This window comes from Pangasianodon hypophthalmus, chromosome 24 (assembly GCF_027358585.1).
Source record: "Pangasianodon hypophthalmus isolate fPanHyp1 chromosome 24, fPanHyp1.pri, whole genome shotgun sequence".
NCBI classification, from domain to species: Eukaryota; Metazoa; Chordata; class Actinopteri; order Siluriformes; family Pangasiidae; genus Pangasianodon; species Pangasianodon hypophthalmus.
The window spans coordinates 6,128,299-6,155,196 of NC_069733.1; the positions used below are offsets into that span (position 1 = coordinate 6,128,299).

The 26,898-nt window shown below is 39.0% G+C and overlaps 1 protein-coding gene across 1 annotated transcript in view; it reads right to left on the bottom strand.

Moving 5' to 3' along the window:
* Positions 1-26,898, bottom strand: part of pappab (pregnancy-associated plasma protein A, pappalysin 1b) — a 67,637-nt gene that overhangs the window by 11,241 nt on the left and 29,498 nt on the right. The window contains exons 8-20 of the mRNA XM_053229071.1: positions 23,475-23,603; positions 22,283-22,374; positions 18,747-18,912; positions 18,681-18,711; positions 15,285-15,395; positions 12,710-12,845; positions 12,300-12,513; positions 11,895-12,063; positions 5,065-5,248; positions 4,419-4,626; positions 3,617-3,785; positions 2,824-2,971; positions 2,472-2,587 (exon numbers count right to left, since the gene is read on the bottom strand). Coding sequence (XP_053085046.1) covers positions 2,472-2,587; positions 2,824-2,971; positions 3,617-3,785; positions 4,419-4,626; positions 5,065-5,248; positions 11,895-12,063; positions 12,300-12,513; positions 12,710-12,845; positions 15,285-15,395; positions 18,681-18,711; positions 18,747-18,912; positions 22,283-22,374; positions 23,475-23,603 — 1,873 coding nt within the window. The remainder of the gene's footprint in view (positions 1-2,471; positions 2,588-2,823; positions 2,972-3,616; positions 3,786-4,418; positions 4,627-5,064; positions 5,249-11,894; positions 12,064-12,299; positions 12,514-12,709; positions 12,846-15,284; positions 15,396-18,680; positions 18,712-18,746; positions 18,913-22,282; positions 22,375-23,474; positions 23,604-26,898) is intronic.

The following is a 26,898-nucleotide window of genomic DNA, read 5'->3' on the forward strand; positions in this document are numbered from 1 at the left end:
ATTTTAGCAGATTCCTAACCAAGCATGTGATGGAGTAAACAAAAAAAAAACCTGCACTAAAACCCCTAGTTTTAGCCTTTGAGGACAAATTACAGAAAATAATTGGGCTTGTAGCATGTCAGACTTAAGAGTTTGGTGTGGTAGGGGAGCCATTAAATGTAAGGATTGCTAGCTGGCTGTGGCTCCTGAGTTAGCACAGGTAGAGAGGATGTTTAGAAAGGCAAAATGACACGCTCTGGGGGAACTCCAGAAGCCATGAAGAGTGGAAAAGGCTAAACATAAACATAACATTTCCAAGAAAGCAGGCATTTGCCCACTATTCCGGCGTGACTTAGGGTGGTGAGGCTTGGCCTGGGCAATCCTGACACAAACACACACACACTCACACACACACACACACACACACCATTCAATGTCACACAGAGGACCCAGGCGGCATGTTTACTCAGGCCTAATTTAAACCGTCTGCTCCTGAAACTGTGCTTGTTTTTACAGTTTCTCTAAAGGTCTGGGGTGGATAAGCACTACCTGCTTCCTTTTAAATAGACTTTTATACTGTCCCTATCAGAGGGCTGTTCTTCTTTTTCCCACTTTTGCCAAGACATTCCATTGATCTGTTAACATTTTCCAATGGAGTCTTATTGCATTAAGTATGATTTTTTTAAGGGTACCAATGGTACAAATACTCTCCAATTCATCATATAAATTAATCTGCAGGGTCCATCAACACATTCACCTCTCGCAGGGCCATATCGGGTCAGAGTGAGAAAGCCTCCTCATTCACACACTCTTACATACTCTGCTGCTTCAGATGCCGTCGCTGAGTTTGACATGGTGGGCCATTCACCAAGTGAATGAAAAACAGTCAGGCTTCTCAAAACATCCTCTACAACCATTTGGAGGTGGAGGGGAAAAAAAAACAAAAGAAACACAAGAAAAAGTCAGACAACCTCTTAACCACTCGCAGGCATGACATCACCCAAAAACACCATTCAATCCACCAGGAATAAATCAATGCCATCATAAATCATGAAGATAAATATTCTTCATCTCTTTCTCAAGCCCCCAACCTTTTCAGGACCTCAAGCTGTTTATTCATGGTGTCAAATAGCTTTTTATTCAGTGCTATTGAAATTGCGTGAAATCTTTCATTCACCACAAAAACACAGAAGGTTCAGGGCAGGCCTTCATTTTGTTTGCCATTTCATGAATCTAAACAATGAGTCATTTAATAAGGCCAAAGTATTTTTTAAGGGCTAGACTGGTGTCTGTGGTCTTCTCCCATCAGCAGAACAAGCCATGAGAAGTTCTCACAGACAGAACTGAGTGTGTGGTGGAGGCAGATAGGAGGGACATGATCGTAGTGCAAAAGGAAGGACAACCACCTACACCCAAGATCACCTTCATAAAGTGAATGCTGTGAAAGAGTTTTCGTTTATAAAACTGATGGTTTGAAAGCCCTTATGGTTCAAGGGCAGTTAAGAGTGATGTCACGGTTAACGTCAAGCCTGCGACTCTTGTCCAGCATAGTGGTCAGACAGTTGTAATGGGAAATTCATTCTCAGGAAAATAATAGCTGGTCTTTCCAGTCATCCACCACACAAAGGTGGTCCAGGCCAGGTCAGGGAAAAGACGAACAAAGATATGCATCCTTGCTGCTTGAAAGCTCATGTCTGTGTCTGAACCATCTTTTATAACAGAGGTTTTCTGACTCTGACTCAGTCAGACTCTGACTCTAACTTGCAAAAATATTACATTGTATGTCACTGGTAAAAGTAGTAAAACATACGATGGTTTTATGGAAAATAACCAGCCAGCAGTTGTGTGTTAGGAAGTGAAAATCCTTTTTATCTTTAGTTCTGCCATCCTTCTCTAACCATTTCTTTACCTTTCTCAAACACAGTGAAAGGGCAAAAGGAAAATGTCATGTGTATGTGTGTGTATGTGTGTGTGTGTGTGTGTGTGTGTGTGTGGTCCAGCCAAACTGTTCTCCCTTCTGCCTGATAAACAACATGACACATGGAATTTTGGCACTAAGAGAAGAAAGCATTTATCATTTCTACCTTACTGGTGATAATTAATTTACTTCCATTCTATGTCATAATATGGTCAAGAATCAAAGCAGGCTTTTTGACTGCTACGTATTTAAGGATTTACAGATGTTAATTTTGACCACCTTTGGTGTATATCGCAACACTTTTACAGATTATTATGAGTGATTTTAGATTAGTTACCTCATGGCTGGTTGTTAAACAACTGCCATTCAGACTTAAATATAGTTTTTAAGTTGTAGACCTGTTTAAATATTCTGCTTTTATTATGAGTGCATTGTGAACATTTAACAAACTCTCTGAGACATCTAGAGAAGAGGATACATTTAGAAACATGATAAATACAAACTGGACAATATACTTCATGATATTATTAATGATGGTCGGGAAAATAGTATACCACCAAGTTTTTGAATGCACCTTAACTTTGGGTGGGTTTCTCCAGTGGTCCTTCACTAAGGCATCCACAGTCATATTCCTGGGGAGGAGCACCACAATGCTACCAGCATCTCTGCACGTCAGCTCACACTGCTCTCCTATTACACACACAGGTCTGAGACGCCCATTTTAAAAAACATCTATAACGCTGCAAGCATTTTTAAGTTTATAAGTCAGTTGAGTATCTCAGTATCGGTGCAATATTCCATCTAAAATTAAAAGTCACGAATAGCTGTTTCAGATGCAGCTCATTTATTCATTACTTATTTTAACTAAATCGATTACAACTGGCCCTGGCTATGACTGCAGGTGGACTGTGTGCATTTGTACAGACCGATGCCATGCCCCCTGCTGCAGCTGAGGTTGATGTCTGGGCTCAGGTTCTGAGGGAGGGAGCACTGGCCTTTTAGCTGGGGGCAGAGCTGGAAAGAGCCAGTCCAGTTCCCGTCCTTTCTACAGCGGATCACAGTGGTGGAGGTTGTCTGGAGGAAAAGGCAAGCACATATCCATTAAAGCATAGGCTTATTCCACCCATGTTGAGCCAACTCATGGTTTGATTTCAATAAATTTTTTTTTTTCATTTAAAGCTGAGTGTAACTGGCTGTACTTCTGTTAAAAATTAATCAGGATGTTTAGTATATGGGCTCAAATTGTACAACACGCCAAATTCAAATTATAGAACACTTAGAAATTAGAGAATGATGTGGTATATGTAAAATTTTAGCCAAGAATCCAAGTGTTTGTATGATGCTACTGTTAAATAATTCACTGAGAATATGATAATGCCAACTGTACTTATGTCTACCTGTGACAAATGCAAGCTAGTTTACTTGCAGTTAGCTAACCAGCTAGCAGTTATAGATGGCAGGAGGACATCGGGGCATTAGCAAAGATGTAAAGCTATAAACATTGAAGATTCTAATGGTTCTAATGCCATTTTTAACTTTTTGGATGGATATAAATGTAATTTACCAACACTCAGAGACTGTGAAGACCAAGGCAGATTGTGTCCAGTGGGATGTTCTTTATTAACATAACATGAGAAAGTTATTAAGAACAAGAAGAAGCTTCAAGAATACCAAGTCTGAGAGGTGACAGATCTGTTTGCAGGGGCTGTGTTCTCTCACCATGTGATCAGCCTCGGGACAGCTCAGCCAGCACTCGCTATTGAACTGGAAGCCATTAGTACACTGGTAGCTGCCATGGAAGACTGGTGGTGGCGGCTCGCACGTCACTGGTACACACATGCCCAGTTGCCAGGTACCGTTCTCCGTACACTGTCGCGTGAACGACCGTCTGAAGATGAATTGACAAATGAATGAGTAAACCAATTTTATACAAATTTATAGAAAAACATGGTAAACAGGTCACACAGGGCCACACAAGAACCATCCAATATGAACACTTTCAATCTCACATGGAAGTAAAAACTGTCGACTCTAATCTTTTTTATTCAGTTACCCAGGGTCCCACTCCTAATTCACGCCTCTGAGAAACAATTTAAAATCTTACAATTTAGAATTTAGAATTTTTTAGAATTGAATCATAAACTGTAAGAGCCAATCATGTTCTGGTGCAAATGTAGGCCATAGCAACCGGGGTTAGTGGAGCATGTAGCATTGGGGCAGTTTCTATTTTGCATATTCATCCTTTCATGTTTTTTCTGGATTTCTTAATGAGAATGAAGGTGAATGCACCTTGGTGCCTTTTTCTTATGTCTAATAAATTTTTTTGTGAAACTGCAACATCCAAAATGTATTATTCAATATAGAAAAATACTTGATAATAGCATAGTCATAATGCCTTAATGATAACCAGTCAGTGTGTATTAATCATCTATGAATGTAATTAATATTTACAATTGGAACATTAATTTAATCACATTGTAATCATAATCAGTTGGTGTCTTCAGAGCTAGAAGTGACTCACCTTTTGGGGTTGTCAGCACTAGGCACATGGTAGCCCGGCTTGCACTTGTACTTGCAGAAAGAGCCGACTTTGAGACCACTGGCATTGCAGCGTTTGGTTTGCAGGATGGCATTGGGGATGGAAGGAGGCATGGGACAGCGCAGCTCACACATAGCCTCTGGAAAGGACCACAAGCCATCTTCCATACACGTCAGCACGTTATTGCTGCCTATAAAAAAAATCATACTTTTCAGCTTGTTCATACTCTGAAAATCAGTGAGCTGGGTGGTGGAACACCAACAAAATTCCTCTTCCCTATATATGGAATTTACAGTATAGCTACCACTTAATGAAACAAACATGCACATCATTATTATGATTTGCATACAATAGGAGGACAGTGTTTCACATATATCAGTTGATATAGTCATAAAAACCTGACATCTTGCAGTTTAACCTGTTAGCCAATGTGTCATTGAGTTTTAAATAAACTATGCTGGTATACAAAACAACACTATAAATGCAGGACCAATATTAAAAAATCATTAAATCATTAGGTAATTTCAGGTTTTATATTTTGTTTTGTGGCCGAATCAGCACAGACATTTATATAGTTGACTTATTAAACCCAGTGGCTTTCTCTGTGGATCTACTTTGCTGAACCCACCTATCAGGTGCGCTGGGTGCAAACACTGGAAAGTGCACTTCTTGCCATAGGTGGTGCCTTCAGTGAAGCTGAAGTTAGCCGGGTGCACATGGTACTTGTCTGGGCGTCCGCAGTCCACTGGCTCACAGGACACCTGTTTGTTCCACTTCCCATCGGCACAAGTGAGGGTGGCCATAGAGTCAGACTAAGGAACAAGAGCTAAAATATCAGCTTTTCCTACGTGTGATAACATCAGTTCCAGGAGCTTTAGGTTTACACAGACAAGTATGACAATAATATCCAAAAATAGAAAAAACCCTCCCCTTCCTCAATAAAAAAAGTTATTGTGTCTGTGATGGATCTCTTAATGAGAGTGAGCAGGGGCAGTGGTCATTGCAAAGGCGACCACCGTTAATAAATGGCATGTGTGCAGCATATAAAGCTGTCAGGAGCAAAGGCAGCGGGAGTCAGGGGTCATTTCGCCTGATTTAATAAGTCATTTCAGGAGTGTGGAATGCCTGTAAAGACATTAGCAGAGCCCCATCAGAGCTGTTGGAAGAGCTGGGCCAGCCAGATTCGCTTTCTCTTTTTTTCTGTCCAAACACCACCATTGTCCTCTCTCCCCCCAATGGAACCACAGTGGCAAGCATGCAACAGAGCCCGTCCAACAAATGTCAGTTCACTGGTTGTGAAATGGATCAGCAACATTCCTGCCAAATGCAGGCCAACAGCAAGAAGCGGTCTGCTTTGACGGGAAATCATTCGGCCTCTAAAGCTTTTTCGCACTGAGGCATCATCGTGACCCTCACATGGTGCAAAATGCAGCGTTTATTGGATCATTACAAAGTAGTGTTTGTTTACAGATCTTTACAAACTTTTCATTAAGTAAAAATAAGAGAAAAAAGTTTTGCACACTGGACAAACTTGAAAAACCCACTGAGCAAACCATTTATTTAGTGACCACTCAGTTACAGTAAAAGAATTATACAGTCAGGTCCAGAAGTGTTTGGACAGTGACACAATTTTTGTAATTTTGCCTCTGTACACCACCGCAATGGACTTGAAATGAAGCAATCAAGATGTGATTGAAGTATAGACTTTCAGCTTTAATATAAGGGTTTTAACAAAAATATTGCATTTACCATTTAGGAATTGCTGTACAGCCATTTTTTTTTTACATAGTTCCTTCATTTTCACAGGCTCAAAAGTAACTGGACAAGCTAACATAATCATAAATATTAGGATTATTTTTAATACTTGGATGCAAATCAAATCAAATAGTCAATGGCTGCCTGAAGTCTGGAACCCATGGACATCAGGAAATGCTGAGTTTCCTCCCTTGAGATGCTTTGCCAGGCCACCCTCAGTTGCTGCTTGTTTGGGGGTCTTTCTGCCATCAATTATGAAAAGGAGTAATTCAGTAATTGAAAAGCATGCTCAGTTGGGCTGATTTCTTTGCCTTAAGAAGCTCTTAGGTTGCTTTCACGGTACATTTTGGGTCATTATCCAATTGTACTGTGAAGTGCTGTCCTATCAGTTTTGCAGCATTTGACTGAATCTGAACAGAAAGTATAGATCTATCTATTTCAGAATTCACTCTGCTATTTCTGTCAGCAGATTCATCATCAATAAACACTAGTGACCCAGTTCCACTGGCAGCCATACATGCCCATGCCATAACACTGTCTCCACCATGTTTGACAGATGATGTGGTATGCTTTGGATCATGAGCCTTTCCTTTCCTTCTTCATACTCTTCTCTTCCCATCATTCTGGTACAAGTTAATCTTGGTTTCATTTGTCCAAAGAATCATTTTCAAGACCTGGGCAGGCTTTTTGAGATGTTTTCTAGCAAAGTTTAATCTGGCCTTTCTGTTTTTGAGTGTTACCAGTGGGGTTGCATCTTGAGGTAAATCGTCTGTATTTACATTCATGAAGGCTTTTGATTGTAGACTTTGACAATGATAAGCCAACCTCCTCCAGAGTGTTCTTGACTTGGCTAGATGTTGCAAAGGGGTTTTTCTTCACGAAGGAAAGAATTTTGAGATCATCCACTTTAGTTTTCTTCTGTGGGCTTCCAGGCCCTTTGGTGTTGCTGAGTTCTCCAGTGCTTTCCTTCTTTTTAAGAATGTACCACATTGTTGATTTGGCCACACCTAAAGTTTCTGGTAACTCTCTGATAGGTCTGGTTTTTTTTTTCAGCCTAATGATGGCCTCCTTCACTTGCATTGACACCTCTTTCTGCATGTTGAGATATTCCCATGAACAGCTACCTAATGCAAACTAAATGCTTGGAATCAACTCCAGACCTTTTATCTCCTTAATTTGTCACGAAATAAAGAGGAAACAGGCCACAGCTGGCCATGAATCAGTCAATTGTCCAATTACTTTTGAGCCTGTGAAAATGGAGGGACTATGTAAAAAATGGCTGTAATTCCTAAACGGTTAATGCAATATTTTTGTTAAACCTCTTAAATTAAAGCTGAAAGTCTACTCTCCAATCACACCTTGATTGCTTCATTTCAAATCCATTGTGGTGGTGTACAGAGGCAAAATTATGAAAATTGTTTCATTGTCCAAATACTGCCTGTAAATTTAGTGCATGATAGCAAATTTGAACCATCAAAAGCCAGCAAAACTATTGTGAGATTCCGGCATTTTAAAATGTGGGTTGACCTGTTGTTTGGTGTGGTAGCAAGCATTAGGCACAAACTGGATTTAATCACACTCAGAGCATTGGAAAGTGGCCATGTGTACACACAAGGTCTGTCTCTTTCAGTGAAATACAGAATAAAACATGCTTCTCTTACACAGATCTCTTAATTTGTTTATGACAAGAGCCAAAAGACTGGTCATAAAAAAGAGATGTCAGAGATGTTTGTTGAACCAGATTCTGTGAAGCCAAACAGTTTTTGCTGGCAAGGAATAGATTATTGTGGCAAAAGTTCTTTTACTCACATCCACAAAACTAAACACAGAAGGGAACTGCATTTTTTGTTGTGTTTTGACCCCAGTCTCTCTCTTTTCTCTTTCCCTTTTCCCTCTCAAATGGCAGATTTAAGGCAGTCTGGAATGCAGCACGGCCATGGAATCCAATGCTTATCTAATGTTCTGTACCCTCTCAGGAAATATACCAGCACCTAAAACTAAACAAAACAGCAGGAAACAGTTGAAATGCAATCCAGATCCAGCTCCAAAACTTGCCCTCTTTTCTGCTTTTTTCCTCTTTTCAGCCAAGGGCTCTTATTGAAAACAGCTCAGTGGCGAGACAGTGCAAGCTTTTCCATATTTCAGGTGAATATTTCAAGCAACAAGCAAATCTGACCTTATGTTTGTTTTTTATATTCAGACTATAGTATAATAACAGTACGATGATCAAAAATTGACTTGAGATGATGATGTAGTAGAGAGACTCTTCCTCTATAGAGGAAGCATCACTCTCCTGTTAATAAAACCATTCCAAGGAGAAAGAAGTATATAAAACAGGCATCAGAGGATCCCTTCCACAGATCCCTTCAAACCCCAGTTACAACTTTCTAACTTGTTTCAAAGCCAAGCCCCAAACTGTATCAACAGCCATTAAACAAACAAGCCGAGCTGTAGGGGGTGTCAGGAGCCTGGCCTGAGGAGAGAGAGAAAGACCAACACAAAAACAGTCGTCGTTGAACACACACAGGACACACATGTGCACGCACACACAAACACACACACGCAAACACACACACAATGAGGGGGCTGTGTAAATACCAAACATCATTTTGCAAAGCATACAAGCACAATGCACACAATGACACACCGAATGACACACAAGTACACAAACACAATGCTCTAGATTTAGAAATCGTTGCTCAACAGGCTGTCACTCGCTGCCTCCTCCTCCTCCTTCCCTCACAAAGCGAGGAATGGCAACTGGCAACATGTCTAGGTTGGGAAGCGACGTGGAGTGGAGCAGGGGTGTCTGCGTGCAAGGAGTTTCCTTCTTTTAAAAATTTACAGCTTCTGATTCCTCCTCCACTGAGAATTTAACTACCACTGACTACTGTGCCTAATTCAACACAGATGCCCCTGTTGTTGGACTTTCTTTTGCACCCCACCCCAAGACTTTTTCTCTCTCTGGACACACACACACAAACACACACATACACACACATACACATTTGTCTTACTATCCTTGTGAGGACCTTCCACTGACATATTTATTAATATAGCTAATTAAAGCACCTAAACCTAACCCTAACCTTAACATAAGCAACCAGCCAAATGTCCACACAAGGATAAAAATGTCAGATATTCCTATCCTTGTGATGACATTTGGTCCCCACCTATATGCAAAAACATGTCCACACACACACACACACACACACAGTTAGGGAAAAAAAAAGAAAAACAAGAGAAGGAAAGTAATCCTTGAACTCTCGATTTGCCTTTCTGGCCTGCAGAAATGTTGTTGTTTGTCTAATGGTGATTTTCAGGACATGTTCTGCTTTCAATAACACCCTGGCAAAAACAAGTGGTGTGCCGCCAGGATAGGGAGGCCACAAATGACACTGCCCTCGTTGTGATGTGGCACCCCACCGCCACCAGAACAAAAATCACTCAGCTCCAAAGCTACTTTCTCGTCACGCAGACAACACTATGTGGAGCTAACAATGTTTGGTTCTGCTGTTTCTACGTATGACTTTTTTTTTTTTATTTTGGAACATTCTGAGTTCCATTATAGCGTTAATGGTGAAATGACTAATTTCTCACTGACTGGGCCTTTTAGAAGCAGACTTTAGTGCTCTCTGGAGACAGCAGATAAGCAGTAATTGCTGTGCTGGGATCAGCACTTTCCCTTTCAGTGCAAGCCCACGGGCTCCCTCATACCGTCATTCATCAGTCCATCTCTCTCTCTCTCTCTCTCTCTCTCTCTCTCTCTCTCTCTCTTTCTCTCTCTCTTTGACTCTCGTTCTCTCTGTTTCCTGGCAGGGTTACAGAGTTTCTTCAGGTGAGTTCAAAAGCAGGGCATCTGATTAAATCCTGCCACACACTAGCTACATGTCTGGCAAACAAACATGTTTTCATGTTCTCACGTTCTGAACATGCTTTCTCGTAAACAGCCATAGAGAATATTGTGCAGATGTGATTTCCGTAGTCACTGATTTTCTTTGTGATTCTGTGCTGAATTACCATAACTTGGTGTGATGCAGTAGAGGAACAAATGTGGTGTTAGAACCAGAGATGTGTCGCTATTTTAACGGTAGGCTTAAAGAAAACTCTCTCACCTTACATAACCAGTCCAGACATCTCCCCTGTAAGGGCCCCTGCAACCCCCTGGTTCTGGGCCCCAAATCATAGTGCTGTTATATAAACCAAGGCCTCCCAAAAAGCCGAGAAAATCTGTCTGTTGCCTCTCTCCTCTTTCCTAATGCGTAATAGCTGCTGTACGGAAGCCAAGCCTCTCAGCGGACAGCGGTCTCTGGCAGCAATCAGCCCAAACACCTACATACAGTACTGCCCTTGCAAAACATGCTGTGTGTGTTTTTACACTGTTACTATTTTTCTATACTATTGGCATTTTTTTATTGTTGTGTGTATTTCTTATATTAGTTTTTTAACCAACAAATCTAGCACATGCAGAAAAAAGCACAGCCTTATATTCGATTACATGATTGCATGTTATTGGTCATGCAAGGATGGCTTGGTAAGGCTTTCCTGATTTAGCATTATGCTAGCAACTCAGTAACAGAATGGAATTATAGACTGTGTTGGGTGGGCAGCCTTGATACAAGCCGGACAGACTGCTTGATCTCAAACACACAAAGAAGTCGGGACTTAACTCTGACAATGTCTTTTTTCTCTTTGGACCTGCATTAAACCTGAAAATGCATGTAAGTTAACAAACTTGGCAACGCAACCACACTCACATTCCAACATGCATGCCCCCAAGTTGTGTGGAGCTTACTGGCTGGAAATTTAACAGACCTGTGCTTATTATTTTGTCTCTAAATGTGTGGCAGAACGCAACTTTTGCTGTTGCCCTGATGCGTAGTTCATGTGATTTTAAGACTCTATAACCAAGGAAAAATTTCTAGAGCACTATGACCCCTGTGTTACAGAAATCAATAGGTCCTTCTACATACAGTATATTGATTGCCAGATATAACAATTTTGTATATTTCTGAATTTGTGAATGACATAAAACACAACCTTTTTTCAGTCTTCAGATGTTATTTAGAGAAGGCAGTGCTTTTGCATTGAGCACACAGGGCATATTAAGCTTTTATGCTCCTTTAATTGTAAACTATAGCAATAATTAAAAAGAATAAGCATAACAGGGAGGAACAGTGTGTCAGGGAGGAAATGTAGATGCTGTGAAATGCTGTGCAAACTTAACAATGCCTCTCACTAAGTTTTGGCTTGCTCAGTGTGTTTTTCCTCCCTCTCTCTTCCATGCTCCGTGAATGGAGAACCTTGCTTTTATTTGAGCCACATGGACCGTTCCCATGGTTTCAGACTGGTTGAGGAAGAAAGACATAAACCTGGGGAGAAGCCAGCAGCAGCTCAGAGCCCACTGGCCTGAGCGCCAGCACTGCTCTCCTCTCTGATAGCTTGCTCCATCCAGCCCACAAGATCCATAAAACTTTATTGCTACTCACTCCATAAGCCCTTAGTGCATAAGACAAGATTATTGTGGTATAGGTGTAATATCTTGCATGTTCCTGTGCATGTGTGTGTGTGTTTGTGTGTGTGTGTGTGTGTGCATATACTACTGTTTATGAGTTTATCAAAATGATACGCTTGAAAACTTGGACTCGAAAGCTAGGGCCTCCTGGTAATAAAACATCCTAGACCATAAAGTAAGAGCAGCACCTGTGTTTTGATAATTTCGTCATCTCTGTGGATTTTGAGGGTGTATCCGCGATTGCAGGTGACTGTACAGCGGACACCGTTGAAGTAACCCGGACTGCTGCACTTTATCCCAGCGTTATGCACCATAGGCTTCTGGCAGTCAATGGCATCACATGAGTAATGCACACAACTGTAGGAGAGAAGCATATTATTATTATTATTATTATTATTATTATGAGATTATGTGATAGCTAGCTTACCAAGATTCAGCATTGAACATCATCAGATACATTGAAATTTATTTACTTGCATATGACAGTGTAAGGCTTCACTGGTGTAACCATATACCTGTGTGTGTGCATGATAAATCAGTATTGGAGTGAATTCTGAATGAGATTTCATTTGTAGCTGCATTGAAACGCTCACCTTTGGCCCATGGGGTTGTAGATCTCATTGCTTTGGCAGCCACTAATTGTGATGGGGTCAAAATACTGAAAGGAACGCAGACCCACTCCAGAAATGGCCACCAGAGCTGAGCGGAAGCTCACCACAATAGCCTTGGTCCTGTAGAAAGCCATGCTCAGGTCATGAATCACAGGGATCACTAGAGGGTTGTTCCTGCAACTCAGCCGCCATTCGCCTGCATACAATTTGAAAAACTTTAAATACTTGTCGTCACGGCTACCGGCTCATCTGCACATTAGCGATGATTGGTGCAATGAAGTAGCAAGATTACTGAACTAAAGGTGTGATGTAAATAATACGATTAAGATGTATATGATAAATAATGTATAAGATGTATAATGTAAATGCATGATGAATGAAGCCAGACAAACCAAGATTGTGGAGCTGCTCCTTGGTGTCCACCAGCTGGACAGTGACATTGCTCTGCGTCTGATCACTGTAGATGGTCCCATCTGCAGCCAGGTGAATAATCACAGCAGCAGCTACCATGGGGTGGGAATAGTGCGCCTGAGGAGAATATTAGATAGGTATGCTAGTATTTTTATAAACAAAATCTTTCAAATTAATTTTTAAATATATTTTATGTCGTTATTCTCCCTTTTCTGTTACTTTTATTTATTTCTTGATTATTATTTGCCTTTCTTACTATTTTATTTTTGTAACGCATTTTAAATGTATAAAAGGTGCTACGTAAATAAAGTTTATTATTTCTATTATAAATATTTTTCCCTTGTTGTAACAGTGCCGAACTTTAGCTTGTTATGAATAACATTTGGGTTGGGATCATGTAAAATATATATTTATATGAGTTATTTGGACTGAGATGAAACTATTTAGCTTGCTGTAAACAGCGCGATAAGTTAAATTTAGTCCATGTTGCCATTCAGCTAAGAGGATGTCAAGTGGTTATGTAAACAGCATGCTGCAATATATTGGATTAAATCTGTTAGCAGATTTCATGAAATCCCACAAAGCTGCACTTGGGTTTTAGGCCAGTAATCAGGTTTTACAGGGCATGTATATCATTAATCTGTGCATGTGTGCAAACATAACCGACCAGAGGATGGCCATTCCAGATGCAATAAGCATCACAAAAACCATGGAAGGACAGCAGTTTGTAACCATACATACTCCCAAATAAATATTTGTGATTCTGGAACACTTTATTTGAAGCGTACCAACTCTAGCCGTGTTCATAATAATGGCATAAATCTTCATAAAGCAATGCTGGAGGATTTGGCTGACACTTTTGTCAAAACTCATGAATTGACAATAATGTTTCAATTTAGCTCTTTCATGCATAGTGTCCACACTTACGGATATTCAATTTAAGGCAGTTTTTAGGAAAATATAAAATGTAAATCACCTCCAAATTCCTTGAGACCATTACTGTAATTTGACGTAAATAATTTTCGTGATTTCTGTTGCTCTCTAGACTACTCGTCATTCTCAGTGCAGCATGTACAAAGCTCTTGTATAGCTTTACAAAAATTCTACACATACTCTCAAATTAAGAAAAAAAGGGCCTGATTTTAATGAACACTTTTTTAATTGATTTTTTTTTTTCAGTTGAAGATAGATTGCAGTAATCTTAAACTCCATACATTTTACAGTGTAAAAAATATTGCTGTAGATCATTTTGATCATTTGGTCGTCATAAATATCAGACCTGAATGTTAAATATTTTTGTTTATAAACACATTGGAAGATTTATTTATTTATTTATTTTAGGTATGTTTTGTCCTTTTTACTCATGACATTCATATATATGGAGAATCCATTTATTTTTATTTTTACAAAAAGTTTAAAATTTATATGATTTATGGAATTTTAAGTAATAAACATCTACAGAAGCTGGATATCACGGTTTTCAATAATTTATGCATGAAACTGCTAGTATATGACTATGTCTTTACATTAAATAGAGAAGAACTCATTATTATTGTATTTATAAAAATACATTTTAGTGTGGGTTCATCATTCAAGAATAGTATAATTGTAATTTTATTTGCATTTTTATTCTTATTTTTAAAGGCATTAGTCTGTCTTTACTAATAGTACATTCATTATTCATCTATGACATATCCATCGTCTATGATGTATCCACACGCCACCTTTCGAGAATTGTATTTCCTTATCTAAATGTATAAAAGTGATGGTCTGTTTTCATTAAAAATAATTATTCACATAATAATTATTAGCATATACATATATAACACTTATTGAATTGAATACTATGTATACCTTCTGCACTTCACATATTTAAGAAGCTCATATGTCAGCTGAATGAATAGGAATGGTGTGAACAATTAGTACATGTTTCAAAGCATGTTTCTGTTAGTAAAGACAAGCAAATAACGAAAAATTATTTATAATTATATGTACTTTGTGTGTTATAAATAACTTCATTCTCTCTCTCTCTCTCTCTCTTTTTAGATATTTACTTGTCTTTACTAATAGCACAATAGAGCTTGAACAGTTGATCCATAATGAAAATTAACCATTCTTTTCTCTTTCATTCTTTCATGTAAAGACAAGATCATAGTACAAAAAACATCTAATGTCAGTTCATAAATAAGTTCATATGTCTTTTATAAATTCTCCAGCACTGCTTTATAAAACAACATATGCAATGCTTAGAAATAGGTTAAAGAGGTGTCTTGTGTATTCTTCAAATAACGCGTTAGTGACTTCATATAAAAAAATTGGAATATTGTTGTGTCTTTCTTCTTCTTTTACATAATTGGTGAGTTGGAAAACAACCCAGGATGTATCTAGAACAAAAACTGATTATTGACTGCCTTGTATAGTCTCTGAGTTTTGCCAATATATACTCATTACTTAATAAGGCATTACATGAAATTGATGAGAAAAATTATTGCTGATGTTTTTGCGGTTATCAGATCTTTTGTACAGATCTTTTAGTCACTCTACTCTATATCTTACCTTTAACCTGTACTGAGTATTCCAGCTGTGCCGCTGTGATTCCTCACATGGAAACCAGGCATACTGGGACACCCCACCATCAGACAGGTCAAACACCTTCGACAGACAGCTCTGAAAGAACACACACAATTAACATTCTCAAATCTCATATCAGTGTTCACTCCTAGATGTATTAAATATAGCAACAGCCTCAATCAGCAAAAAAAAAAAAAACAAGTGAAGCAATTTAATTTTCAACATTACAGCACAGGTTCAAAATAAACTCATTACCTAAAGAAGGATACTCCAGTAAAGATGGAAACTTCCAGGCTGCGTTTCCCTTATCAAGATATAATGTAGACCATCTGGGAGTTATAATTAAGCAGAGTTCAAGGTTCACCACTGCTCCTGCTGATCAAAAAACCAGCAAAATGGGGAGGAGGGGTGATGAGGCGAACCCCCTCATTCTCTCACTATGTGTACTTCAGGGGTTGCATGTTTCAGATGTCTTGGATTAAGCATAAAGGTCTAGACATCCAGTCACAGGAATTTGATCTCAAAAAGAAATTGCTCAAATGTGACCCTACATTGCAGGGATAACGTAACTTCAAGTCCCTTAAACACTTGTGGTACATTTTAAAGCCAAATATTTCCAAGTTGCATAAACCATACACGTTGGACTCAATAAAGATTAAGCTGATTCCTTAAAAAGAATAACTCAATCTGACTTATCTAATTCATCTGACATTTGCAAGCAGCATGTCAGTTACACCAGAAGCTTACAGAAAACCTGGAGATTTGAACCCACTGAACCTAAGTGTGGGGTGACGGCAGTGAGACGCTAGGTGACACTGGAGAGCCGCATGGTTCCTGAGATTGTAAATGACACTAATTATGCGTAGTGTGTATATCTGTGTGTGTGTGTGTTTGTGTGTGTGTGTGTGTGTGTGTGTGTGTAACAGGAGCAGTGGGAACAGTCGGGCTGTCTGCTGTCTCTGCACAATGGATGTCCCCAGTATTTTTGGAGTAGTTTATGGTGGAGAGTTTCTGCCCCATCAGCAGTACAGTGACTGTCTGGCCTTTACACTGTGCCCATTTTTTCACATACACACACACACACACACACACACACACACACACACACATCTCTCAGTTCCAGCATTGTGTATGGATCCTGCACTCGTAAACTTGTAAATCATTTAATGCAGTACACATCAATGCAATATCAAACTTATATTTGTGTATTGGAAAACCAGCAAAACAGAGTAAAATTCAGCTACATGAAATTCCTTGCTTGCAAAGGTTTGGATAAGCAGCTAATATGAATTAATGATTACAACAGTTACCTTTTAATGCTTAGCTATAAACAATTTTTACATGGGCATGTTTTTTTGTTTTTTTTGCACTTGTGCTTCACATTACCACTTTTGACTAGCGACATGGATTCTGAACAGATGAGGCATCTGTTTTAAACTTAAAGTAGAGAATAAACACATACTTCTTTGTTCATTCATCTTTAAACATTCTTTTTTCATCACCTTTTTTTTTAGTAAACCATGTCAAAATCTATGAAAGTCTATGAAACCTATTTTCTTTCTCAATGAGCTGCCTTCAGGTAAATAATTTGCATAGATGCATGCGATTGGATAAGCTGCAACAGAGGAACTTTGCTGGGTCCACAACCAAACAGCTGTCCATCATTTGATTACCCCTGCTCTAAGGGAACCTTAAAGAACACTTTATTAGACCACTGTAGACACTCAACAAACTATCTATTGACTGTTAGCATAGTGTCAGGTGACTGTCATTAACCAGCCTATCAACTAATTCTACATAATAAGTCAACAGTTTTGGTTGTTGATGTTACACACTGCATCGACTATCAACTTTTTTTTCTTACATTTTGAATGGCTCGGGTTATGGTACTCGATGTTTAGTAGATTATCTATAGATTATCAACTCATCCCTAGTCCTATCATAATTTCAAATTACCTTCATGTGGACTATTAATACACTTTGTTTAAAAAAAAATCATTTGACATGTATATACAGGTCCACTCCAAGCAGACATTTGTGGAATTAATTTTATGGAACATTCACATTGATTCTCAGTGGCTACAGCTTTTAGATGCCTCATTTCTACAGGCATTCTACTTGACTGTGAGCCAGAATACTTGAGGTTTTAATGCCACTGTCTACAATCAATATAAATGCAAGCAAAATGCCTCTTTGTTGAAAAGTATTATTGCTTCCAGCTTCCAGACGACTGTCTATCAATTCATGGTAGCATGCTTCTCTATGGTGCTTCACAACTTTCACACACAAGACTAGTATGGGATTCTTCTGAAATCTGTCAGTGAATGTGTGTACATGCTGTTATTTGCCAGAAACAGAACCACTAAAAACCATAACATGCCTGTAGTATCAGCACTTCTGATCTATTTATACATTTAAAAAGTAGCCAAAAGGTAAACACAAGCTATATGAGGAACACACATGAAATTTCTGAAAATGTATTTATGAATAACAGTGAAGTTTAAATAATTGCATTTGGCCCAGCACTATAAATCCTGCACGGCATGGTGAGAATAGTTATCTGACATGATTAATTCAGGAGTAGTTTTTTTTTTTTTTTCGTCGGTCGTTTGCTCATAAACCAGAGAAGAAGCGTAGGTACAGTGGCCAAGAAATGTGCAAAATTATAAATATTTCATATTGAAATATCCAAGGAGTAATACAGCTCAGTTTTCAGGCTTCTTTTAGAGAGTGCCAATGATTTACAGTCCCTCCGTGTGATGGCAGCCATACTTTTATAGCAGTGTGTTTAAAAGAACATATTCGATTCAATTAATTTTATTTGTATAGCACTTTTAACAATAGACATTGTCACAAAGCAGCTTTACAAGAATCTGGATATAGATTTAGATTTCTGGTGAGCAACCCAGAGGAAACAGTGTCAAAGAAAAACTCCCTGAGACAACATAACAGGACATCACACCAGATAATGGGATTTAAATTATTTCACTTCACAACTGTATACTCTTCAGAACTTCACAACTGTATGTCAAACAGTACTAAGGTATGTATGTCAAACAGTACTAACACTATGGTGAAAAGATGTACAAGTCTACATTTTGCAGGTAAAATTATCCAGATGTTTAGCATCTGCAGAGGAAGATTATTATTAAAAGTAATAAGTGGATTGATTGTCAGGGATCAGAGTGAAACCTCATACATTTTGATTTTCTTGAAACCCATTAAAGCAGCTTTAATCACTTTCAATTCTATATAAGCCACTTTGGTCCAAAAGCCAAGTTTAAATTCTATAATAACCTTGACAGTGTTAGATATGAGTTACAAGTGTGCAGTGAGTGAGTGTGTGTGTGTGTGTGTGGTGTGTGTGAGTGATCTTGTCACCTTTGTCACGGCAGGATACCCAGCAGCCCCCCCCCCCCCCCCCCCCCCCCCCCCCCCCCCCCCCCCTCTGCAGGGCAGTGTACCCTGTGCTCGTCGGAAACCTCCACCCCTGTGGCCCACTGGTCCAGGAAACCACTGGGTGTGTAGAGCCCACAATCCCTCACACTCGTCTCCCGCTCAAAGTCCTCGCAAAGACCATCACCATCATAGAAGTAGCAAAGACTGGGCTCATCTACATGAGAAAAAAAAGCACAGATGCAACAAATATACAGTTAATGTACACTGGTTGAAAAATTGAAAAAAAAAAATCAAAAAATCAAAAAAAAAATGGCCCTTGGAATTACTGCTCACCATTTCACAGATCTCTATCTTTTACTGTTTTACAACAAAAAAGTGGGATTTTTCTTTGGATGATGATCATCCAATCACACTGATTCATTAAATGAATGAAATGCAGCTGTTTTGCTTTGCAAAGTCAGTATGCCTATCAGCAACTTGTAGAGTATATACAATCTGGGTAATTATTCTGTCCCTTTTACAGCTTAGCTATAGAGCATTGGCTTCCCACTCTTAGTGCACCCCTTTACCCTTTTGGCTATCTACAATATATAGTAGGCCATTGTTTCTGTTTCTTATTATCTACTCACAGCCTTTGTAATTAGCTTCACCTGTTCCCTGTTTCCACTTCTTTATTTGAGCAACTTGTTTCCCCTGTGTTTCTTCAAAGGCTTGCATATGTTTCTGCAATTGTAATCTGTGGTCTTCTGATTTCTGTGGTTTTTTTTTTTTTTTTTTTTTTGCAGTTGTTTGTTTTGCTAGTTACCTAGTTGTGTTTTGTCTGTTTCTCTGTTTCTTGTTTTGAATTCCTTCACCATGTCTGGATTGAGAAGATGGATTTGCTCTTGTTAACCTTGTCTGGACTGTTAGAATAACGTTTGGAAATTCTGAAATAAAGAGGGATACATCCTGCCTTCTTCCAACTGTTATACATCTGCATATAATACCTACATCTATATAGGAAGTTATACAACAGTTAGTGCCAGTCCACTAATTTAATTGGTTGAGTGGCATTCCAAGAATGCCTATATTTCCTTTAACTGCACTGGGACGTTTCAATGTGTGTATCACACCACTCGTCTGTGTTCGCTACATAAAATTTCACTTCCTACTTTGAAACAGTTGCTACAGTAGTGTTAGTGACATGGCAAACAATACTTTTCAGGAATATAACTTTTAGGTTAAAATATGAAAGCTCATCAGCTGGTGCCAAATTTACCAGAAGCACCTTTAATGGGAACGTGAGCAACGTGAGCTAGCTAGCGAGCTAGGTGAAGTGCTACAAAGTGAGTGTGGCTTCTTCTGGATCTATTTTCGCTTATGGAGCAAAAATAAACAGAATATTTGGCTATATTGTGTCTGAAATGTCACTTACAAAATATCAATTTCTTGATCATAGAACTGTTGTGTAAAAGCTATATTACCTATGGCACTCACCCTGCGGGCTCAGGCCTGCGGCAAATAACAGATATTCAGTATAACTGCACTCTTGCTTGTGCGATATTGCTTAATTATAGATTCCCACTTAAATAGAACCTCTATCTTTTTCTGGTTGGAGCACCTTTGACTGGTGACAGCCATCTAACCCATGTACAAGCAGGTGATAATTTGGTATTGCAGTAAGCCCATCCCTGGAAGTCTGGAATGTCAAGTGGACCATACATGCCATGCCAGTATGTTTTAAGACTATGAGGTGTCTATAGACATGTGCAAATGATAGCTAGTCAGCTGGAGTAAGAGCCCCAGTGAAGTTCTGTAACCTGCTCTTGGTCTTTCCTGTCTGCTGGTCAAGAGCCAAGGGGTACTGCTGAACCACAAGGCCAGCCAGGAAACATTTCTAGTGGATATCCACCTATCAATAGGAGTAACCTATCCCTAGCACACTATGTACATGAGTAGGATGGGCCACTGACAGAGACTGGTGTTAACACCCAGAGGAAGTCACAAAGTGTTCAGCACAAGGGGATCTAAGAAGTACCTCTTTACCCTCTTGGCAGTGCCATAAAACTGCTTGTCTCATTAATAGTATATTTCCGCATGCTTGTCAGCTTACACATTTAAAAATAGAAGAGATTGTGCTCTGAAATATTTGAGCTCCCTGTGAGGTTTTTCTTGGTGCCAGTTCAACTGCGAGTCAAATAAAAACATCATGATGAGATAAAGCCAAGGCATGTCACATATTTTACAACTTGGAAAGCTTGAAGAGTGGAAATAGAAAGCCATGTTTTGTACAGCTTTTTGTTTTTTTTAAAGTGGAATCTGTAAATAATAGTATACGTCCATCTGTGGAGGAATAACTTGAAATGATATGGTCCTTCAAAAGAAAGCCACTGAGGTAGCAGGATATTGTGCAAAATAAGGGACACAATAGTGCAAGATGCTGTTGAAATAACAGGGACCTTCTGCTAACTGTTCCTCTGAGACATTTTTCAGTCAAACCATGCTATAGGACTGTCAGAAGAATAGGATAGGTATGGAGTCTCCAGTGTGACTAACACACCTCCAGTGTGACTAACCAGATAAAATAGTAGCTCAATCTGCTTCAGTCCTTCAGAAATATTATGCAAGAATGCAAAAAAAAATTGTCCCAAAATTTGTTAACTAGTATATGAATGAAGAATAACAACAAAATGCTGACACAGGATTTTCTAGGGAAAAAAGAGGATCTGTGAAGGAGATGTGTGAACTCATTGAACCCCTTCCAAACAAGTAGGTTGATGGTCTCTTCTCTGAGAAGAGTTGCTAATTAAGCTGTACTGAACATCAGAGCAACTCCAGAGGGCACGCTTCTACAAATGTCTCAGGTCATCTCTTCAACTGAATATACATTCAGAGGGACACTTCAAAGGCTTGCAAGATTCTTTGGTCACTTTCCCCTTCTCTGCACTTTTTTTTTACACTCCACTTCCTTGACTCACTCTCATTCACAAGTTTTGTCATGATGAATGAAACACTTCTAGCAGGAAAAGAAACACAAAAGTCTTTCCTAGAATTTCTGTTAATTCCATTGCATAATGCACAATGCTGTGGGATTATATGAGGCCTTTGTATGGCAACAGACTTCTTTTGTTCTGAGAAGTCTTTGTGGTTCTTTAAGAGTTCACATCATGTCAGTTAGAGGGCCTAATTACTAACATTCAGCAATAAAGCTGCAGCATTAGCATGACAATCAGGTAGCCCAGACTGATTAACCATGCATTAGAAAGAGCAATGTGACTCGTTGGTGCATTCATGTAACAAACCGGAAGATAAATTCATATGGTCTGGAAACTAGAAAAAGGCTGGCAAAGTCAGTGATAAAAACATCAACCAAAACTATAAAACATGAGTCTTTAAACTTATCCCCAAAAATTTCAACCTAACCAAGCAGGATCACATCAGCTCCCATGTGTGGTATTTAGATTAGATCACATTAGATGCGGCCCTTGTTTGGTTGAAATCTGCAGCAATATCAGACTTTTGTTGATGCACCATCTATAAAATGCTAATTTAGATTAAAAAGTATCTTGTTTCCCAGATAAGCATAAACTTTTAGCAGTACATACCAACACAGTTAAACAAAGCTTCCTTTCTGCACTGGTTGGAACAGCCATCTCCATTGGCAAAGTTCATGTCATCACACTGCTCTCCCAGATAACTGAAACACACACACATTCAATTATCATAATTTCCAGACAGTAAGACACTCTTGGAAATAAAATATACTTTTTTAATTCCATCTGCTTAGAGAACAATTCAATATATATGTTGCTCCATTGTATATGTTGCATTATCCCAACGGGCATTTCTACATTCTTCATAATGTTTGCCTCTAAACACCACATATTGGTATAAACCTACATTATTTTTTGAGTGCTACAGTAGTTCCTAGGCTGAAGCATTTACAAAAGTACCTAGTTTATTTCTTTTCTAGACACAGCGAATATGCCTGTAAGTACATCTTTGCAAAGAAGTCGTTACAGAGTAGCGTTTAATACTGAAACTGTATAATCACGTTTGTCTATCTGACTACTGATACTATGATAATGCTAATTTCTGCTTGGACAGCAAAAAGATTTTCAATGTTTTGTTACTGTCCATGCTATCAGAATTGTACCTTACCATAGCTTTACAATATCTGATGTAACCGCTGCAGCAGTATGCCCACTTAAAAAAACAAAGGCCTCCAGTTAGTGGTAAATTTACTGGTTGCACATTTGCACTATTTGTCCATATAGTACACAATAATAGAAGGGATTTATTTATAATTGCACTATACATTGCACCCAGATGATGATGGGTTCCCTTTTGATTCTGGTTCCTCTCAACGTTTCTTCCTCTTATTGTCTCAGGGAGTTTTTCCTTGCCACCTTTGCCTCTGGCTTGCTCATTAGGGATAAATTCACATATTTACAATATATTTTTTGAATCCATTTATTTCTGTAAAGCTGTTTTGTGACAATGTCCATTGTTAAAAGCGCTATACAAATAAAATTGAATCGAATCGAATTGAATTGAATTAATCTAATGCAAAAATTAGAACAAATATATCACCTTGATAAGCCTGCTAGACAACAGTAAACTAGTTGTAATTCATTTTCAGTAACTACAGCAGAAGTAGTAGGAATGGTATATAATTATAAGAGTGAAGAATGAGTCTGGACCTTCGAATAGTCCTAGTAGTTTAATGGGTTAACATTATGATATTAGTGCTGTTCCTGTGTTTCTTGGAGTGCTTGTGAACTTAATTTGACTTACTGTTGGATGAGTCCGTCTCCACAGTATGGTGAGCCCAGCTGATGTATGAGAGGAGGAGATGGCTCACTTTCTGCTGTCTTGGAAACAGTCAGCACATGGTAGGTGTACGTCTCACCAGACTCTATGTCTCTGCAGAGTAATATTCAGAGTGTTACAGAAGATCCAGCTTTCTGGGCCCTTTTTATTTATTCACTGCCTGTTCAATCAGTTCACGCTGCATATCACTGTTGACATCTTTGATATAACGACAGTTTGTTTTTGTTTATTAATGAACAATGTAACAATATGTATAGAAAATGATGTACAATGAACAATATTAAAGAAAGGCTACCCATAAAAACCATCTAAATTTCAGGCATCAAACTCAGGCCCACAGGCAAAATACAGCCCGCCTGTTTCATTTAGCCTGTGTGATCTTGCAAAAAATATTATTGCTAAGTGACCTGTAGCACACTACTACTCAACATTATACCCAGAATTCAGACCAGACCCATACTGTAGCGCCGTTCTGTGTTCTGCATGCGCCACTGTACAGTGCACTTGGGCTCACATCACGCAGTGCTGAAACGCTGGTTAAAACCAACACCTATCAGCTGCAAGTCAGGTTCAGAACCATGTCGAGTATTGGCCTTTAGTGTGATTCAGTGATTGACTCCACATCCAAAAAGCTATCATCAAGTGTAGAGACTTACAAATATGCTGAAATAAGATTGGAAAAAAGAAGTTGATGTAGTGCAAAGACAAGAGAGACGGGAAACTAAGGACATGTATGATCTTAGCAGAGATAATCCCATGTGTGTTAATAAATGTTAGGCCTAAGAGTGGATACAGTTAAATATTTTTTTTTAGCCTATATTTTTTCCAAGGAACATCCTATTCTACTTTAAAGGAATAGATAAAAAGTGAATAGCCTTACATTAAAAAGTGAATAGCCTTACATTATTGCCCTTCAAAAATGCTGATGTGGCCTGGGAAAAAAAATTAGTTTGAAACCCTTGATCTAAATGCACGAAAAAACACAAGGAAACTAAAAGACAGCAACAAAAAATGTCCAAAAGACAAGCATCTAATGATCATATGGGCACAAAGTGTACCATATAATTGGAATGGTGAAAACCCAACACTGGCCCGTAATACAAACCCTCAAGTCCACAAAGAACCAGACTCAGCTGTATTTCTGCAAGGTAAAGGCCGTGTCATAATCAGAGAGACTACACTGGGATCAGCAGAAGCCCATGCCACTCAACTGATCTTACTTTAGCATAACAAACAGCACAGATGCTGGTGTATAGGTTGCTTCCTCAAAGAACACAAACTTTGGTCAGGCTCCTAAATTGTGTGGAAAAATTGTGAGGCAGCTGTTGCAGGTAGGTTCACTGCTAGAAGCTACAACATGAAGCAGTAACCCTGCTGGACCCCTCCAGGAACAGACTTCCCAAACAATCAAGCACAGGTCAGAGAGCGTCAGTGATGTGAGAACACCAAAGAGAGTCAGAGGACAGTCTGTTAGAAGTGCATATGCAGGAATCACGGCCAATCCCAGAGACAGGAATTAGAAGATCATGTGGTCATGTGGTTCTGTTTTTCTAAGACATGTTTGTTGTGGTCAGGCAGAAGCAAAGCTAAAAGCGTTCTGTTGCTATCCTTAACAGCCACAATGACTCCTGAGGTAGCATGCTGGCTTGACTTACGACAAGAGGAAATAGCATTTGGTTGTTGAAACGAGTAAGCATCAATTTAGCCATCAATGTCAGGTGGCTAGGTTATGCAATTGTGGTTACACTGTTTGTGGGTTACAAGTGCATCCTGCATTGCAAACCATACTCAGCAGCTATAAGCCTTCACTTTAGCACTTCTGAAAGGAAAATTATAAATTATACCATACAGCAAATAATATATAGTATCTTATCTCAGGGGCAGCGTGTTTAAAAAAATACACAAGTTTGTTAAAATACACACATGAACATTCCCAACATAGATATATAACACCACCATGTTTGCATGAGAAGAAAGTACACCCTGCACATGGTGATCTGCCAGAGCTGCTTCCTGTGTTTTGGTTTTAAGATGGTAACACTATATTTCAAGCCTCTGTGTCAGAATGTGGGGTGGACCATGACATCAACATCATCCGTTAGGACACACTCATCCTGTGTTCTTCATTTCTGTCCCAAGTGGCTAGTGGTTGTAGTCCTGCACCCACTTTCACCAACTGGATGCAAGTTCTATCATAGTCTATTGTGAAGATAAAGTTATACACAGTGTAAAATATGACAGTGGCTCATTGATGCTTTGGAGCTGTTTTATATCTAGTGGTCAAAGGGGTCTTGGGAAAATATCATGAATTTCTAGGATTTTAAAATACCAGGAACCTGACTGTCTCTGCCTAGAGGTCAAGACTTGGCCATAGATGGTTGAAGGAACACAATTTCAATATTGCTTAAAGGCCGCATCAGTCTCCAGATTTAAACCTGTCTTCTGTATTAAAAAGGGCAGCCCACATATACAAACCTAAGACTATAAAGAGCTTGAAATGTTCCGGATGGAGGACCAACCTAGACTTCGTTAGGCTGCCTACACATGATCAGTGGCAAACTTTGCAACAGTGAAGCCATTGTTTCCCTATGGAGAGAGCAGTGCTGCTTTGCCTACAGGCAATGCCACTGCTTGGATTTGACACCTTGGTGCTGCAAGTTCACTCAGTTTCAACTTCGACCCAGTTTACGCTAACCTTTGCAAAGTGCAACCAAAAAGATGAGACACTATATGTGACATAGGAAAAATGTGACTCTCCAGTTACAATTCAGTAGCAGATAATTATTTGTGTGTCTAAACATGTTCAGCTATTTAATATAACCAAAAAGACATGCCATGATTTTAAGGGACAAAGTGCAGCATGGCGAAAAGTGATTCATGGCTTCATAGCTCTCTGATGAAGTTGAACCATTAGTTTGTGGAGACAATAGAGTGGCACCCATTTTCTCCATTCTCCCATTTCTCCAAAGGACAGCCAAAGCCAGATGGAATGAATCAGATAATGTGCAAATGCAACTTTGTCCTATATGTAGTAAGGTGGTGACTCCTGTAGTGTGCTCTTGCTTCCACCACCCCAATACGTACAGGGTGTCCCAAAAGTTGCCATATATAGGGGAAATTAACAGTTTTTAGCAAAATATATTCCAAAATTTTTCATACTTAGTTTGTATTGTATATTTTTTCAGATATCCTTTAAGAATGCCTTTGACAAAGGAAGTACGTATTGAAATCATTCTCCTGGTTGGATTGGGAAGCTGTCGCAAGGTTGCGATAGACTTTAACAAGAAACATGGCAAGCACATCACACACAACACTGCTGCCAAACTTATTAACAAATTCAGAAGGACTGAAAGTGTTGTGGACCAACCGAGAAGTAGACGTCCACAAA